We start from the raw sequence: 17,055 nt of genomic DNA on the forward strand, positions 1-17,055 counted from the left end.
AAAATAATGAAAATTTTGGGAAGGACCCAACAATGTTGTTCTTGGTGGAGCACATGTAACAATATCCTTTTACCTTCCAACATGTGAGATTTAAAACTTTTTTTCTATTGAAGCTGTTTTTTGCCATAAAAATGTTGGTTTTGATCACTATGCCGTACACCCCAACATTCTACAATAGAGTTGAGTACGAAGGTCTACGGCTAGGACTTGCTCCCTGCGTCATAAAATGTAAGTATTTCTAAAGGTGGACACAAGTATTAAAAATGTGAAAAATGATTGGTGAAATATTTTGATTGGTTAGAAAGAAAAAGTAGGTAGAAAATATAAAATAAAAAATAGTTGTGATTGTTTGAGATGAGAGAGCATGTGAAGAAATAACTTCATTTTAAATAAAGGTGGAGTAATAAAATAGCTTTATTTTATTTTAGGACGGAGGGACTTTTCTATGAAAAAGGTTTTTTTTTTTACCGAGAGTACAATTTAGAGCGGATCAACATGCAAATTACAAAGTGCCTTGTGTACACATCCTCTGTAAATGATTCAGATAATGATGGAGGCATCGAAGTGTAGCTAACTAGGTAATGCCCCGCGCATTGTGGTGGGTACTTTTATATAAAAAAAGGAGAATTATTTTTGAAGGTGCAAAATAGAAAAAAATTGAACAGTGATAATTGTTTATTTTATTTTTTACCATGATTATAGTTCTCTTTGACAATGCCTAGTTTGAAAATTGAAGGAAAATAATGCATATGATCGTGTAGGTCTAGTTTTACTTAAAACATGAGAGGCTAGGCTCTTTGTACTATTATGTCACTGAGGGTTTTCCTTTTACCTATATATAGGTATAAACATTTGTGTGGGGGTAAATAAAAAAATCCAATGTGTAGAAACTCTCAACTTCATTATAAGGAACTTAAAAGTCACATGAGTATAGAATTACTTCAAATAGTCAAAACTTGAACATGCCTTCACATAAGCTTTCCTTTAACTGAAAAGCCATATGATATACTTATGTAAATTAGGTATAATGGACATGTGTAATGTGAAGCCCTCCAAACTATTGATATGAACCAGGTGAATTGAGTGGTTATGGTACAGGTCATGATATATGTTGCAATATGTGTTGTATTTACGAATTATCTTCAGGACAACTATTTGGAGGAAGCTTTGAAAATGCGGAATTTGCTGGAAGTAGTTGCTATCAAGTCTTGTTCTAGAAAGCAAACTTATGGCCCCTTTGATTTGGAGGAAAAACATAGGAATTTCGGAGGATTTCAAACCTATAGGAAAATTTCCTATGAAGCCCTTTATTGATTGAATCCTATCCAATCCTTTGAAATTCCTATGGAATGGACAATTCTATAGAGATTTTGCAGGAAATTTAGCAAGAGGTTCAACCTCTTGGTAAACTTTCTTTTGAGTCTATCTCTCTCATCCAATTCCTATATTTTTCCTACGGTTCAATCAAACGGTTATTCTTATATTTTTTCTGCGTTTTGCAATCCTCTGTTTTATACTTACATTCCTATCAAAATCCTATATTTTTCCTATTTCTACGTTTTCTCAATCCTGCGATTCAAAGGGGCCCTTATATTGCAATACTGTTAGTAGACAGTAGGTACCACTTCGTAACCTGAAACTAATTTAACTAACGTAGCATATATTGGAAATCTAGAAAGACAAATATAGTAAAAAAAATATATTTGCTATCCTATAAAGTGGTTGTGTGTCTTGTTTTGTATGATGATTGAGTTGTCTATTAGTAAAACTTGTTCTTGTATGTGTATTGGGGAATAAGCAAATTTGTTGAAACTGGACCAATGAAGTGCTTGAAAACTTGATAAAAAAAGGATGTGCTTAAAATTTGCAATGTGTGTAGAAATAAGGGAGTAGAAGCAATGAAGCACTTAAGATTTATTTTCAATCTGGGAAGAACACTATAACAAAAACAGGCAAGTTATCCTATATTACATAGATAATCAATAAAACTAAAACAGTAGAGGAAATTAACCGATGCTGGACCTGTGATTAACATGGATCAAGAAGGACGATACACTCGCTCTTAAGATAGAGGATGCCGATGGGGTGTGAGGACTGTCCTAATTATAGGAGGAATTGCAAGAGACGTATGAGAGAATAAATGAGATTAACCATAGGCAATTGTCTAACTATTGTTAGTGGTGGTTTCTAGTTTAAAAATTGCTTTGATGGCAGTTTTTATGGCTAGATGTTTCTAACATATGCATGCATACGGAGACATAGGATAGGAGGAAAGTGATTTAACAATTGCTATGGAAGTTTGATATTGATCTAACACAAATTTTGACAATTTGATCCTTTGCAAAAACTAATTTTACAAACGAACCGTGGCCAAAACTTATTTAAAAATAACCGTTTTGTTCAGCGCCAAATCGTATGGCGCTGAATTTAGACACCTCAGCACCAAATAGTACGGCGCTGAATGCACGTTGGCACGCCGACTCAGCCTCCCATCCACGATGGCACGGCATTCAGTGCCAGTTGACGTGGCGCTGAGGTGTATAAGTTCAGCGCCATACAATTTGGCGCTGAACAAAATGGTCATTTCTGAAATAAGTTTTGACCGCGGTTCATTTGTAAAATTAGTTTTTACAAAGGGTCAAATTGTCAAAATTTGTGTTGATGTAATGGTTGAAATAAATAAGATGATGTGGTAGCCTAGAATCACAGCTCATGGGGACAATTATATAGGAATAGTGAATAGTGAATGTGTGGCTAGCAGTAACACCTATGGAGGAAGAAGCAAAGTTAGAATTTCCTGCGTTAGTACTCCCTCCATTTCAAAATAAACCAACCTAGTATGAGATGTGATATTAAATTTGTCGTACTAGGATATGTCATATGACCATATCTCATAGTCCCCCGTCTCAAAATATAACAACTTTTAGCCCTTAGGATTTGTCTCAAATATAACAACTTCTCCACCAACATTCTCTTCCCAACCAATCACAATTCTCCACCACTCACTTCTACCTACTTTCTTAATAATCATGTACAACTCTAAAATTTCTCGTAGTATAGAACAGATGGAGTACTAGATTGATTTAAAACTAACTTGTAGGAAGAAGCATTGGACTAGTACACACAAACATCAGCCGTTGTCATGTACACGACCTGTTAGACTAGAACTTTCTTTCTTTTACTTTTACTCGAGTGTTTCGTTGTGTGGCTACCATGGTTGCAATCAATACGCACGGAAAGCCATCAATAATCGATGTTAAGCTCAACATCGACTTTTCTCTCTACTCTTCCTTTGCTATACCACAGAAATTTGCCTTAGTGGCAATTTTAAGAGCCTAATATTAGTGACTGTTATGCATAACTATGTTTATTGTTTAAAACAATAATATTAAATAATCAAACGAAACTAATATTGTATTGGTTAGACCTTATGCTAGAATTCCTTCAAAAGGAAATTTTCCTTTCAAGCAATCCAAAATGCACTTACAGAACCTTAATCTTTTGTTCGATGAATTGCTCTATTTTTAATTTGAAAATTCCTTGAGAACACAATTAGCCTACTTAATTTTCCTCCAGTTTTCATTCGACCCAACATCAACATGTCATTATTATGGTCTGGCTGTCCTAATGTGAGTGTGCTTGCTCACCAAAGCGAGCTGCTTGTACCTGGGCTGCGCCATAGACTTCCACCAGATCCCACTCCAAGCCACACAGATTGTTTCTCAGGTGAAATTTCACCAAGTCTTGAGTAACTGCACACATTGCTCGGGAAACGTCAAAGTTGGACGTTGCTTAACAAAGTTACAAAAATTTGCTCTCATCTCTTGGACAGAGTACCCTTGGCCTTACATGTGTGCTAGGATACAAAATTCCAAACGTACGTTCCGCGCACTGAATTTTAGTAGTTTAACATCGACTCTTGGTAAACGATTCCAATAATCATGGAATCTAGAAATCTGCTCTTATGGATATCTTATGACTTTACGAGCAAGTACCAACTATAATTGCTAGCTGAAAATCTGCCACATTGGTTTTAAAAGTAAGCTAGAGATGGGACTTGAGGAGAGACAACACAGACCAGCGACTAAGAGCATATGCAGTGTTGCACTTAGAGGAGGCACTACGAGAGAGAGAGAGGGGGGGGGGGGGAGGAAGATAGAGCCACACCCATACACCGTGCATGGTATCATTTTTGGCCAATCTCGAGCAAGAGCTGGGTACTAATCATAGTCCAATTCTAATGGAAAGAGAATGTGACCGAGCCCACATGTCAGACAAATTATGTCTTTTGCCAGTATGTTGAAGAGAGATGACTGGTTTTCTTTATCTTGTTTTAATCTATATGGGGCCGTGATAATATCTTTCGTCAATTTATACACTGCACCAGTTCTCACGGGGTGCTATGCCTGACATAGGCCCCACATTTAATACCCATGCATGCATGATATACTCCCTTCGTCTCGTAATATAGTAACCTAGAACTGGATGTGACACTTTATAGTACAACGAATCTGGACAGGAAGCATGTCTGGATTCATTGTACTATCAAGTGTCCCATCCGGTACTAGATTGCTATATTATGGGATGGAGGGAGTACTATATATGGATCCTATAAGTACTAGCTACACACACTCCAAGACAGACAATGCCCACTGTTAGGATAGAGCATGATATGATATAAGGACTACTATACAATAGTTTAGTATTGTACTGACATGATATTTTAGGAGTAAGCAGCCGATTGTACAATCTATGGCGGAGACAGCGTGGGGGTGGGGCAGGGGGTCTTTAGACCCCACTACCCCCTAAGGCCAGTCACAATGGCTAGTGTCATTGCACGGCTACCCAAAATATTATACCATCTTCTCTCAAATGAAATCTTTTATGAAACAATCCCCACAGTGGAGGGGTTTCACTTTGACGTTTCCAAGACTAAGCAAAGCATTTAATTGATACAAGTTGCTGGGATCATTTGTACCCAAAATCCGGCGCGGCGCGGGAGAATGCGGAGGTCGCACGGCGGAGGCGGACGCAAGAGATCCGGTGAATGAAACGAATCGGCCTCAACGGGGGTTTCACTCTGTTACCGAGGACTTGGAAACGACGCTGACGAGTTTCACCAGGATGAAACTCTTTCCTTCTCTCTCATCCCCATTTCATGCAAATAATCATTTTTTATTCAGTCTTACCCCTATTAAATGTGCATGACACACCAGTGAAACCCCCATTGTGACTGGCCTAATGAACCATTAGAGCCCCCTTAATACCCCCTAAAATTCTAATCCTATGGGAGGGCTAAGATAGACTTTGTTTGAGATTTTTAGAAAGCACAAAAAATCCCCACAACCCTACCCAACCCTAATCTCCTGCCTCCAGCCGCAGAGAGAGGACGACGGCTCTTGGCCTCCTGGCGGCGTTCCCGTTGACGTGTGGCGGCGGCAGACGAGCGCGACGGGCCGACGACTTCCAGAAGGAGTTGCGGCGGCTGGCGGGGGGGGGGGGGAGGGGGGGTCCGGGGACGCGAGCGTAGCGGCGGCGCGCCGACACTGCAGCAGTCAGGGCACGCGGCACTCCGGCCGCTGGCTACTGGCGGGCGGCAGCAAGGCAGGGTGCAGGTGGGCTGGCGGCCAGCTGGGGGATGCGGCGGCGTGACGCGGCATCAAGCAGGGAAGGGGGCATCTGGGCAAGGTGCAAAGGGCGTCAGCAGCAAGCAGCAGCACTGCAGCAGGTCATCAGCCCATTGCCCAGCACAGCAGATTGAGGAATTGTGGTATATAACATTTTTGATTTGTCATTTAAAATCAATTTCAATTGTCAAGTCTAGTTGTTACTAATAGCTCAAGTCTTCAAGAAATCATAGAGATATTGAACTGAAAAATTTTGTTTGTGATTCCTAGTTGCTACTTTGTTATATTGCTAGGTTGTGAAGATGCCGAAAAGAACACTGCTCACATATTATTCTAGTTTAAGTAACACAAATACCAGCGATCCTCCACTCAATAATGAGATTGCAAGTCAGTCAAAGAGGCCTAGGGCAGAGTTTAGTCATATGGATATCATTGGTGATCCAGTGGAATGGAAACCAATTGAGAATTATCAACCTGAAATTAGAGATCAAGTAAAAAGGATATATGCATTGAGTGGTCCAACTCAACCAGATTTTTGCACATTTCCTCGTAAGTGGCAAAGTGGTGAATGGAGGTCCTTTCAAAAAGCTTGGTTCAATGAGTTCGATTGGCTTGAGTATAGTGTTTCAAAGGATGCAGCTTATTGCTTGTATTGTTATCTTTTCTTTTAGCTAGGAAAACCTAAAAATTTGGAAGTTCTGTATTTGCTAAGGAAGGTTTTGTTAATTGGAAGAAAGCTAAAGATAGGCTTGCTACACATAGTAATTGTAAGACTCACAATGATACTAGGAAAAAATGCAAAGACTTTATGAACCAAAGGACAAGTATATTTAGGAAAATTGAGATTGTTAGCAAGGAGGAAGACATTAGATACAAGATTCGGTTGACATCTTCTTTAGATGTTATAAGGTTTCTCATTAAGCAAGGTGATCCTTTCCGTGGACAAGATAAGACCAATGCATCCCTCAATAAGGGTAAATTTAGAGAGATGGTTAATTGGTACAAAGACAAGGTCCCATAAGAGCAATAAAAATTGCCAAATGTTATCACATGACATTCAACAGGATCTTACTAAAGCTTGTGCAGAAGAAGTGACGGCCGTGATTATGGATGAGATTGGACATTGAAATTTCTCCGTGCTTATTGATGAATCTTGTGATGTATCGATAAATGAGCAAATGGGTGTCATCTTGAGGTTAGTAGTAACACTATTAATTTTTTGCCATTTTGTGATGCTTTCATTGTAAAATTTCAATTTCTTTTTAAGTACTAACCCTATTAATTTTTGCCATGCAGATTTGTGAATGATGGAAGGGAAAGTGATGGAGAGATTTTTGGGTCTTAAACACATTGAGAGATGTACAACGGTTGCATTAAAAGAAGCTTTGGTTGGTATGCTTTCTAGTTATAAGTTAATCATCTCTAGGATTCGTGAGCAGGGTTATGTTGGAGCTTCTAATATGAGAGGGGAATTTAATGGTGTGCAGAAATTGATTAGGGATGAAAACCCTTTTGCTTATTTTGTCCATTGTTTTGCCCATCAATTACAGTTAGTGGTTGTTACTGTTTCATCTTCTACTGCAGCCACGATAGATTTTTTTAACTATGTGCCTTTAATAGTCAACACTGTGGGTGCATCTTGCATGCGAAAGGATGCCTTGCTTGCAAAACATCATGATGTATTGTTAGAAAAGGTAGAGAATGGTGAGATTACCACGGGAAGAGGGCTGAACCAAGAATGTAGCCTAGCTAGGCCTGGAGATACTAGATGGGGATCACATCTTAAAACTTTGCTTCGCATTATGGTAATGTGGGAAGCTATCATATTGTCAGGGTTATGGATACCACATACCTAATAGTAGTTGACTAAATCTCGGCAGGACCCACCACATACCATGTCTTATACGGAAACAACCTTCGGATATAGGAGGAGTTCCGCATAAGGAAAGATGAGTATAGTTCTACATGGAAACGACAAGGACTACTCGGATTGTATCCATATTGGTTTCCCTAGTTCTACTTGGACAAGGGGACACCTATGGGTATAAATACAAGGCCCCCTAGGAGGAGAGGGGACACGGAACAATAGATCAAGACACAAGATCAACATACAAGCCAACATACGCTAAGACAAGATGCCGGATATCGACTTCAGAGATAAGCATGCCTAGTCCCCTATGGTGTCTACGGATACTGTCAGGAGAGACAAAAGCGCTGTCTTTGATCTCGCCGGATGCGGATTCGAGGAGGAAGGCTACCCTGTTGTTGACTACGAGTCAACACTTCAGACCGCCAAGTCGACAACAGATAGATAGGCTACCCCAAATATTGTATTGGTGTGATTATGATGAATAAGAGCAACGACCGGCTTCGGCCAACAGGAGTAGGGTCATTACCTGACAATTCAGGGGCCCGAACCTATATAAAAATCTTCGTCCCCATCTCTTTTATTACAATCTCGCATATACCCTGGTACCAACGATCCCCATACTATGCAAATACTGGAATCGCGACATCAAACGTCGACACATATATGTGCTTGAGAATGTTAAGAAAGATTCTACTAAACCAACATTTATTGGTGGAGCATTTGGTTTGATGGGTAAAATGCAATGGTTTGATTTTGTGTTCATAATGCATTTGATGATAGACATCTTGAGTATAACAGATGACATGTCACGTGCTTTGCAAAGGAAGGATCAATACATTGTTGAGGCAATGAATTTAATCATTTATGTTACACAAGGGAGAATGGATGGGAGCCTTTGATGAATAGAGTAGCATCATTTTGTGTTAAACATGAGATTGAAGTTCCCAAAATGGACAAGGAGGTAAATGAAAGTGGGACATCTCTATGTCGAAAGCACAAGGTAACAAATAAGCATTATTACCATGTTGAGATCTTTCTTGCAGCCATAGATGCAATTTTGGCAGAAATGAATCGTCAGTTTAGTGAAGTTAGTTCAAAGTTACTAAGTATGCATGTCAGCCTTTAATCCATGGATTTTCTTATCTAATTTTGATGTGGATAAGCTTGTGAGGCTTGCTGAAATTTATAGTCAAGATTTTTTGGTTGGTGATCTTATGCTTCTACGGCCTCAACTTGCAAATTTTATTACCAATATTAGGAGAGCTAAAGAATTTGTTGGATGTAAAGATCTTGCAAAGGTGGCAGAATTAATGGTTCAAACAGGAAAGAACAAAACTTATCCATTGGTGTATAGGCTCATTGAGTTAGTATTGATACTTCCGGTGGCAACGACTTCAGTTGAGAGGGTTTTTTCAACCATGTCTCTTATAAAGACAAATTTGAGAAACAAAATGGGGGATGAATGGCTAAATGACTTGATGATATGCTATACTGAGAAGCAAATTTTTAGAAGTATTAGTAATGAAAAAATCATCCAAAGGTTTGAAGATATGAAAGCGCGTCGGATGTTACTACCTAAAAATAATTATTTGAAGCTATTGTTTGTCAATTGTCATTATTCATTAATTTGACATTTCTTTTTTATAGACTACCCCTGATGAAGAATAATTGGCGATAGGGTGTACTAGTGTCGCACATCATGCATCATCTATTGGACATTTCAATATTGCTTTGATATGGATAATGTTTATTTTTCGGTAACTCTATATATTTATACTTTGTATTAGACATATAGCCAATTTATATGAGACATATCTCAACTTTTATTGGCCACTTTTGGTTTAGCCCCTACTATAATTTTATCCTGGCTCCGCCACTATGTATAACTAGACTTGTTTTTACCATCACATATTTGCAAGCGGTTAAATAGTCACATTTTTTCAAAGTATTGTGTCATCTTTTCAGCTTTCATAAAACCAGAATACGACTCCTATATTTGCTTGGTAAGTCCTATAAACAAAAAAAAAAGAGAATATATTGAGCCACACATATTATACCAATTGCACACTACCTCCCCGTTTTCCGCGCGATAGGGCAATTTCCCAACTTCTAACTTCTCGTTTTTCGTGTGCATGCTTTCTAAACTATTAGATGTGTTTTTTTCAATAAAATTCTATAGAAAAATTGCTTTAGAAATTCATATCAATCCATTTTTTAAGTTTTTCAGCTAATACTTAAATAATCATACACTAATGAGTCGCTCCGTTTTACATGAGAGAAGTTTCTAATCCTTACATTAGAACGCACCTAAGGAATGTACTCCGTACTTATCACTAGACCACTTTACTGTTGACAACTATCAAACCGGACTAGCGGACCAATGTTGCTTTGGTTCAGTTTATTGTAAGGACAAAATTTAAAAGGTTCAGTTTCTAGCTGGAAGAGACCTCCTATCATATATTTCTAGCAGGAAGAGACCTCTGATCATATATTTCTAGCAGGAAAAGACCTGTGATCATATATTTGGGTGTCAGATAAATTCAGCTGAACTAAAAGCTTGTCATACCTTCAGTTACCTACTACAAGTCTACAACCATGAGTCCATGATCAACTCTGAATTCAGATAGGTGGAAACATACTGCTGAACAACATAGTTTTCTATAGATAAATGCATGCACAAGGAGAGCCTCAAGGTAGAATCTGATTGAAACGTCTTCACAAGACCGGTGGCATTTATTCAAGGAGAAAAATCGTCCTGCATTTGTTTCGGATGCAATAGGATCATAAGTCCCATTTTAGTTCTTGGAGTTTAACAAGTTTCCCTGTCCTCCACAAGGTTCCATAAATTTATGTTTTCTTAGAGCAAGTTTAGTAGTACAGCCCACTACTTACTATAAGCCAATGTTAAAGCTAACATATATAATAGGTTAGCTATAAGGTTAGCTTTATTTTTTTCATCCTCTCTCTTTATCTCTCTACGAATTTAATGCATATTTCTTAGAGCTTGTGTGTAGCTAGCTCTTGCATGAGAGCCAACACTCTCCACTTTTATTTATCTCTCTCTTCCACATAAGCATTTAGCTTGCTTATAGCTCACCATTATCCTTGCTCTTATGTACATATTATACCCATATTATGGGGATTAACCGAAGAACAAGGCCTTAATGGGAAATTATCTTGGAGGCCTCCCCAACTGTTCAACAGCAATGAAGCACCATGTATAATTGACCAGACCACTACGAACTACGAAATTGAAAAGCTTGAATTTCTAACAAGTAAGAGACCTGTCATCACATATTTGGGGTCAGTGAATTTCATTTGAACTTAAGCTTATCATAAACAAGCATTTGACCAACTGTGGTGCTTGCAGATGGGTTTGGACAATTTTCTATGGATCCTAATTGATGGAAGACAAATGCAAAGGTCAAGAGCCATGCTCAGGAAGAAATTCAAGTTTCAACCTGATTGGAATGCGCCATGGCAACATTCCCCTCCTCCATGTCCTTGAGAAATTCAGCGAATGCAGTGCACGATGATCCCCCTTCCTTCCATGCTGCCGCTGCGCTCTCCTTCATCGCCATGACCCGCTCCAGGACTCCCTGCTGCGCATCCGATTCCATGATCCGCCTCAAGATGGCATCGACGATGTCGGCCTGGACAAGTGCCCCGGGTTTATACCCTCTGACCTCGATGCCAATCTTCATCTCCTCCACGATGAACACCTTGTTCATCCACTGCTCCGCGTCGAGCGGCCAGCACACCATTGGAACGCCGGCTGCGACAGCCTCCAGCGTCGAGTTCCATCCACAGTGCGTCACGAATGCGCCCGTGGATGCGTGCTGCAGCACCGCCACCTGCGGCACCCAGGACGCGGTCACCACGACGCCTCTGTCGGCTGTCCGCGCCAAGAATCCGTCAGGAAGAAGAGACATCGCGGCGTCCGGCTTCGTGCCCGCGGGCGCGCGCAGCGCCCACAAGAATCTCTGCTCGGACCTCTCGAGGCCCGTGGCCATCTCGCTGACCTGCTCCGGCGAGAGCGCGCCGCGGCTCCCGAAGCAGAGGAACACGACGCTGCGCTCCGGCTGCGCGTCCAGCCAAGCGAGGCACGGGTGCCTCTCCTCCTCCGCGCCGCCGTCGGTGATCAATGGCCCGACGCAGTAGACCGGCGGCGTGGCGCGGTTGGAGAGGCAGCGGCCGTCCCTCAGCGCCGCCACCCCGGGACCCTCCAGCGCGTCGAAGGTGTTCACCAGAATGCCGCGCGCGTCCGCCATCCGGTCGAACGCGTCCAGCATGGCCGCGCTTATGTCCGTCCCACGGTCGAGCACCTCCTCGGGCAAGTGCGACGCCGGCAGCGGGCGCACGCCGGGAAACGACACGGGCGCGTCGCCGAGCTCCCTCAAGCTTCCGCTGCTCCCGGCGCAAAACCGTGGCAAACGGAGGAAAACGGCGAGGTTGGTGGCGCCGGTGCAGAAGAGGAGGTACCCGGGGACGCCGAGCTCGGCGGCGACGTCGAGGGCGTAGACGGAGAACATGTCGGCCACGAGCGCCCGAGCGGCATGGGGGCCACGCAGCAGGTCCCCGAGGGCGGGCGCGTGGGCGCGGAGGACGGCGAGCATACGGAGGAGCGGGTGAGCGGCGGCATCGGCGCCGGAGGAGGCAGGAGGATGAGGAGGAGGAGGGAGTGGATGGACGGAGAGGGAGGGGAGGCGGGATGCGTACTTGCGGAGCGCGGCGGAGAAGGCGGGGGCGGTGGTGGCCGGGTCAGGGACGGCGACCGTGACGGCGAGGCCGTGGCGGATGCAAACCGCGGCGAGCTCCAGCATGGGGGCGAGATGGCCCACGCCGAGGCTGGGGAACAAGACCACTCTCCTTGCAGCCGCCATTGGAGGATCGCTGCTCACCTCTGCTCTTGCCTTTCTTGAATTCTTGGTGGGCAATCCGCGACGGATAGAGACGATGCACTACTAATCAATCTGAGGGACTTTCTGCCCTTTCTTTTTCATTTTTTTCCCCTTCTTTCGTGTGGACTAGCGTGGCGTGGTTGCTTTTCCGTTTTTGTTTAATCATCACTGTCAAATATATACACATATCACTGTATCTGTTCAACTAATGACCTAACTTTCTACTTCGTACTAAAATGATCCAAATGGATTTGGGGAAGACTGCAAATTGTGCGTTCGATTTCTGAAAATTTAGGCGTTGTTTCACCACTTCTATGTAAATTATTTTATTACTTTTAAATGTATCAACTAATTACACATTAAAAAAATATCGCCCTTAAATCAATAACCACTACATTAAACATTAAACCCAATTACCAAAATATCGAAAATATTGAATGTGCAACGAGTCGTATAAATATTGGCTTCTCACACACGGATCATTAAATTTGAACGGTTGATTTTTTTTCTTTAACATATAATCCTATGGCCTCTTTCAAATTAATCAAAATGAATACAACCGTATAATTGTATAATTGAGCAAATACTTTAGGGAAAAATTAGAACATACTAATAGGGTACTTGGATGGATCAAAAGCATGGGTGTCAGCTTCTAGCCTTCCACAGACCACAGCTAACACGCTGGATCCGGCAGGTGGCAATTATGGTGGAAAGACCGCTTCTCAATCACTCCACAAATTTTCTCTAAAATTACTCTGAATTGGGCCATCTATCTATCTATTATATACTAAAAATCCATTAAACTTTATATAAACGCTTCTAAACCACCATATGGTATCCTATAAAAGCTCCTAAGCTACCACATGGCACTCTCATAAATCGGTGGACCCACTATTTTTAACTATTAAATTTCTTTTTAGAAAAAAAATAAAACCCCCATAAGCAATCTCTCTCCTTTTCCCTATTGGCCTATATGGTACATGATCCTTCACTTCTCCGCTGGCGGCCCCAAGAGAAAAAAGCAAGAAAAAAAATAATATGCACGTACGTAAATATATACACGTATTCATGGGGAAAAAAAGGAAAATAAAATATGTACGTACATACCCCAGAAAAAATAACAAAACTGAGCACAGTATCGATGGAAAAAAGAATTAAAGAACATGTACCTACGTACATATGCACCTACCATCGAGAAAAACAACGATCAATAAAACATAGAACATCCATGCTCTCTATAATAAAAGAAAAAAAATACTACATCACGTATTAACAATATTTTAATTAAAAAATCACAAACTGTATTATACCTTTTTATGCCTTTTCTCACAAAATAGAGTTAATAATTACGGAACACCACATTCATTTCCAAACATTTCCATCTACTTCACCTCCCCCTCCCCTTCCCCTCATGTATATCCCTGTTTGCTCCTTCCTCTTGCTTGAACTGGCACTATTTATTCTTTTCCCCCATTCCTATTATTTGGTTATCCAACTAAAATAGAAATAATTTGTAATTGTAATTTTCAAATGATGATAATTTTTAAACTACGTGCTACACGTATGATTTCTAATATAACTATTTCTCTATTTATAATTAACCAAACAAATTAAGATTCATATACCTATGTTTTTCTATATATGAAATATATATAGTCAATGCATGTATTATATATGCCATCCAAATAACAAAGAAATATGATAAAGAATATCAACAAATATTACATCATTACATAGATCATTCTATAAATATGCATAGCTAAACTAAATTAGTAGAATAAAAAATATATATTTATAAATTCAAGTATGAAAGAATACTTTTATCGATAGACAACACTTGCCTTTTTACATGTCGTCTGAATTGCAATAAAAAGCTACAAAATAATTCAACAACACATGTTGCGCCCTCATATATCATATGTAGATTTTTTCTACATCTTTCAGGTATGAACACAATTCCATTTATTTCTTTGTGCATGAACCATTAAAAACAATTGTCATATATTATACACACAAATTATAATAAATTTATTCAGACTTTGGAACCCAGACATTTTCTTGCGCAAACAAGTGCATGGGAGAGAAAGAGAAGTACGGAGAGAGTTAGTAAGCCAGTCTTGACAAGCTAAGAATAATGTATCAATATTAGATGGGACAAGGCACAACGAGCGTATTTTTTAGGCATGGAACATATTTACTAGGAATTAGATATGATCGTATAGCAACCAAATAATTTTCATGCTAGAAATGAAAAAAAATGAAATAATTCATTTGGTCTTGGGAACACAGGGATTTTCTATGGTCTTTGATACGATTAGCAACTGGATAGGTATTATAGGCTTTATATAATAATATAAATATACTTAATACATGCCAGGTACAGGCTAACTAAATAAAAATTAAAATAACATAGTAGTCGATCTCAAGTAAAAATTCCTAATATTAAATTAATTTTTTTTATGGAAAAGTATTTAAATCATCTAAACAATCACAATATACCACATTCTAAAAATAATGATGCATGCTAATTATATAATTTTAGTTGTTCGATTGTGTTCACGCTAGGTTGCGTGAAGCCTCACACACCACACAAATAGTGTTCATAAATAGATTGTGTGTCACACCACATAATCATGTTGAACTCTACAAACCCATGTACATAGTGTAGTCTCATGTCCTATCCAATCCACCAATTATTGACCAATGAGAATATATATTGGCCTTACCAACTTATATAAAATGTCATTGAAATTTCCATGGAAGTTGAAAAAAAAGTGTAATGCTCTGTTACTATTTATCATATCACAAATTTTATACTTAAAATAAGATTTATATAGAATAAATAGAAAATACAAAAAATACCAATTGGGAGTAAATTTAACCAATTGGAGAAATTTTGCTTCTTACTTCACACTTAAATTGAAGCTACTATTGCAATAACCATTTCATAATAATTGCCTTAGATAATTGGAACAACTCTGATAGGTTAAAAAAAATTATTTAAGCAATGCCAAAAAGAAAATTAATGAATAAATAATACATTTGAAGCATGGCATGCAAATGTTATCCAATTAATATTCTGCTTCTATAATTGTCTTAAATGAACCTTACAATGCATGCCCGCACATTCGCGTGGGCTAACTTTCTAGTTATATACTAAAAGTCCATTAAACTTCCTAAAAATGCTCCTAAACTAACATGTGCCATTCTGTAAACGCTCTCGAGTCGCCACATCTATTATCTATTATATACTAAAAGACCGTCAAACTTCCTAAAACCGCTCCTAAACTGACATGCCCGATAAACGCTCTCGAGTCGCCACATGTCACTATAATAAAATAGACAAATCTGATAATTAATTTTTATTTAAATTAGTGGACCCATTAATTTTGATCGTTAGATTTATCTTTACATGAAAACAATATCCCTCCGTAGGTAAGTACGATCCCTCCACGCGCAACATATGTGCTATGCATCCGACCTCTGTTTCATTTGTTCCTTTTTTTTATCCCCATAATAATTAAAATTAAAAACCTTTTTGGGCCTAAAAAGCCCATCAACCTATTAGATATAGCTAGCTTTTCCTCTATCCTCTCCTAATAAATAGTCTATTAAACATTATCTAAATATTTCTAAACATCTATATAACACTCTTAAATTAGAGGAAATCTAAGAAATTATATACTAAAAGTCCATTAAACTTCCAAAAAATACTCCTAAGATTCCATGTGGCATCTTATAAACGCTCTCGAGTTGCCACATGTCACTCTAATAAAATAGATAAACCTGACAATCAATTTTCATTTAAATTAGTGAACCCATTAATTTTGATCGTTTGATTTATCTTTACATGAAAACAATCTCCCTCTGCAGGTACAAACGATCCCTCCTCGCGCAACATACGTACTATGCAATCCGACATCCATTTCCTTTCTTCTTTTTTATCCCCATAATAATTAAAATTAAAAACATTTTTTGGGCCTAAAAAGCCCATCAACCTACTAGATATATTGCTAGCTCTTCCTCTATCCTCTCCTAATAAACACTCTATTAAACATGATGTAAATATTTCTAAACATCTATATAACACTCTTAAATAAGAGGAAATCTAAAAAAAATTCTAAACATCTATATAACACTTTTAAATTAGAGGAAATCTAAAAAAATTATATACTAAAATTCCATTAAACTTTCTAAAAATGCTCCTAAGCTACCATGTGGTATCGTATAAACGCTTTCGAGTCACAACATGTCACTCTAATAAAATAGATAAATCTGACCATCGATATTCACATATATTTCTAAAAACGCTTTCGAGTCGTCACATGACTAATAAAATAGATAAATACGAGCATTGATTTTCACTTAAATTGGTGGACCCATTAATTTTAATCATTAAATTTATCTCACAAGAATATAATCTCCCTCCGTAAGTAATTAGGATCCCTCCGCGCGCAACGTACGTGCTATCCATCCGACCTCCGTTTCCTTTTTTCCTTTTTTTATCCCCATAATAATTAAAATTAAAAACTCTTTTTTGCCTAAAAAGCCCATCAACCTACTAGATATAGTAGCTCTTCGTCTATATAGCATTCATTTGTTCCGAAGGAGCATATCGGAAAATCTCCACATCCTACAAAATTCTTTTAAAAAAGAA

The 17,055-nt window shown here is 39.1% G+C and overlaps 1 protein-coding gene and 1 long non-coding RNA gene across 2 annotated transcripts; one reads left to right on the forward strand and one right to left on the reverse strand.

Annotated features, from left to right (window-relative positions):
• Positions 1-5,350: 5,350 nt before the first annotated feature.
• LOC107281217 (uncharacterized) lies at positions 5,351-7,251 on the forward strand. The gene is made up of 3 exons (XR_001546570.3): positions 5,351-5,770; positions 5,921-6,822; positions 6,924-7,251. It is a non-coding gene; the product is annotated as an uncharacterized lncRNA (long non-coding RNA).
• Positions 7,252-10,787: 3,536 nt separating this feature from the next.
• LOC4340967 (anthocyanidin 5,3-O-glucosyltransferase) lies at positions 10,788-12,432 on the reverse strand. Its single transcript, XM_015788625.3, has one exon. The coding sequence runs from the start codon at positions 12,378-12,380 to the stop codon at positions 10,947-10,949; it is 1,434 nt and encodes a 477-aa protein (XP_015644111.1). The 5' UTR covers positions 12,381-12,432; the 3' UTR covers positions 10,788-10,946.
• Positions 12,433-17,055: the final 4,623 nt, after the last annotated feature.

This window comes from Oryza sativa, chromosome 6, assembly GCF_034140825.1.
Source record: "Oryza sativa Japonica Group chromosome 6, ASM3414082v1".
Lineage (NCBI taxonomy): Eukaryota > Viridiplantae > Streptophyta > Magnoliopsida > Poales > Poaceae > Oryza > Oryza sativa.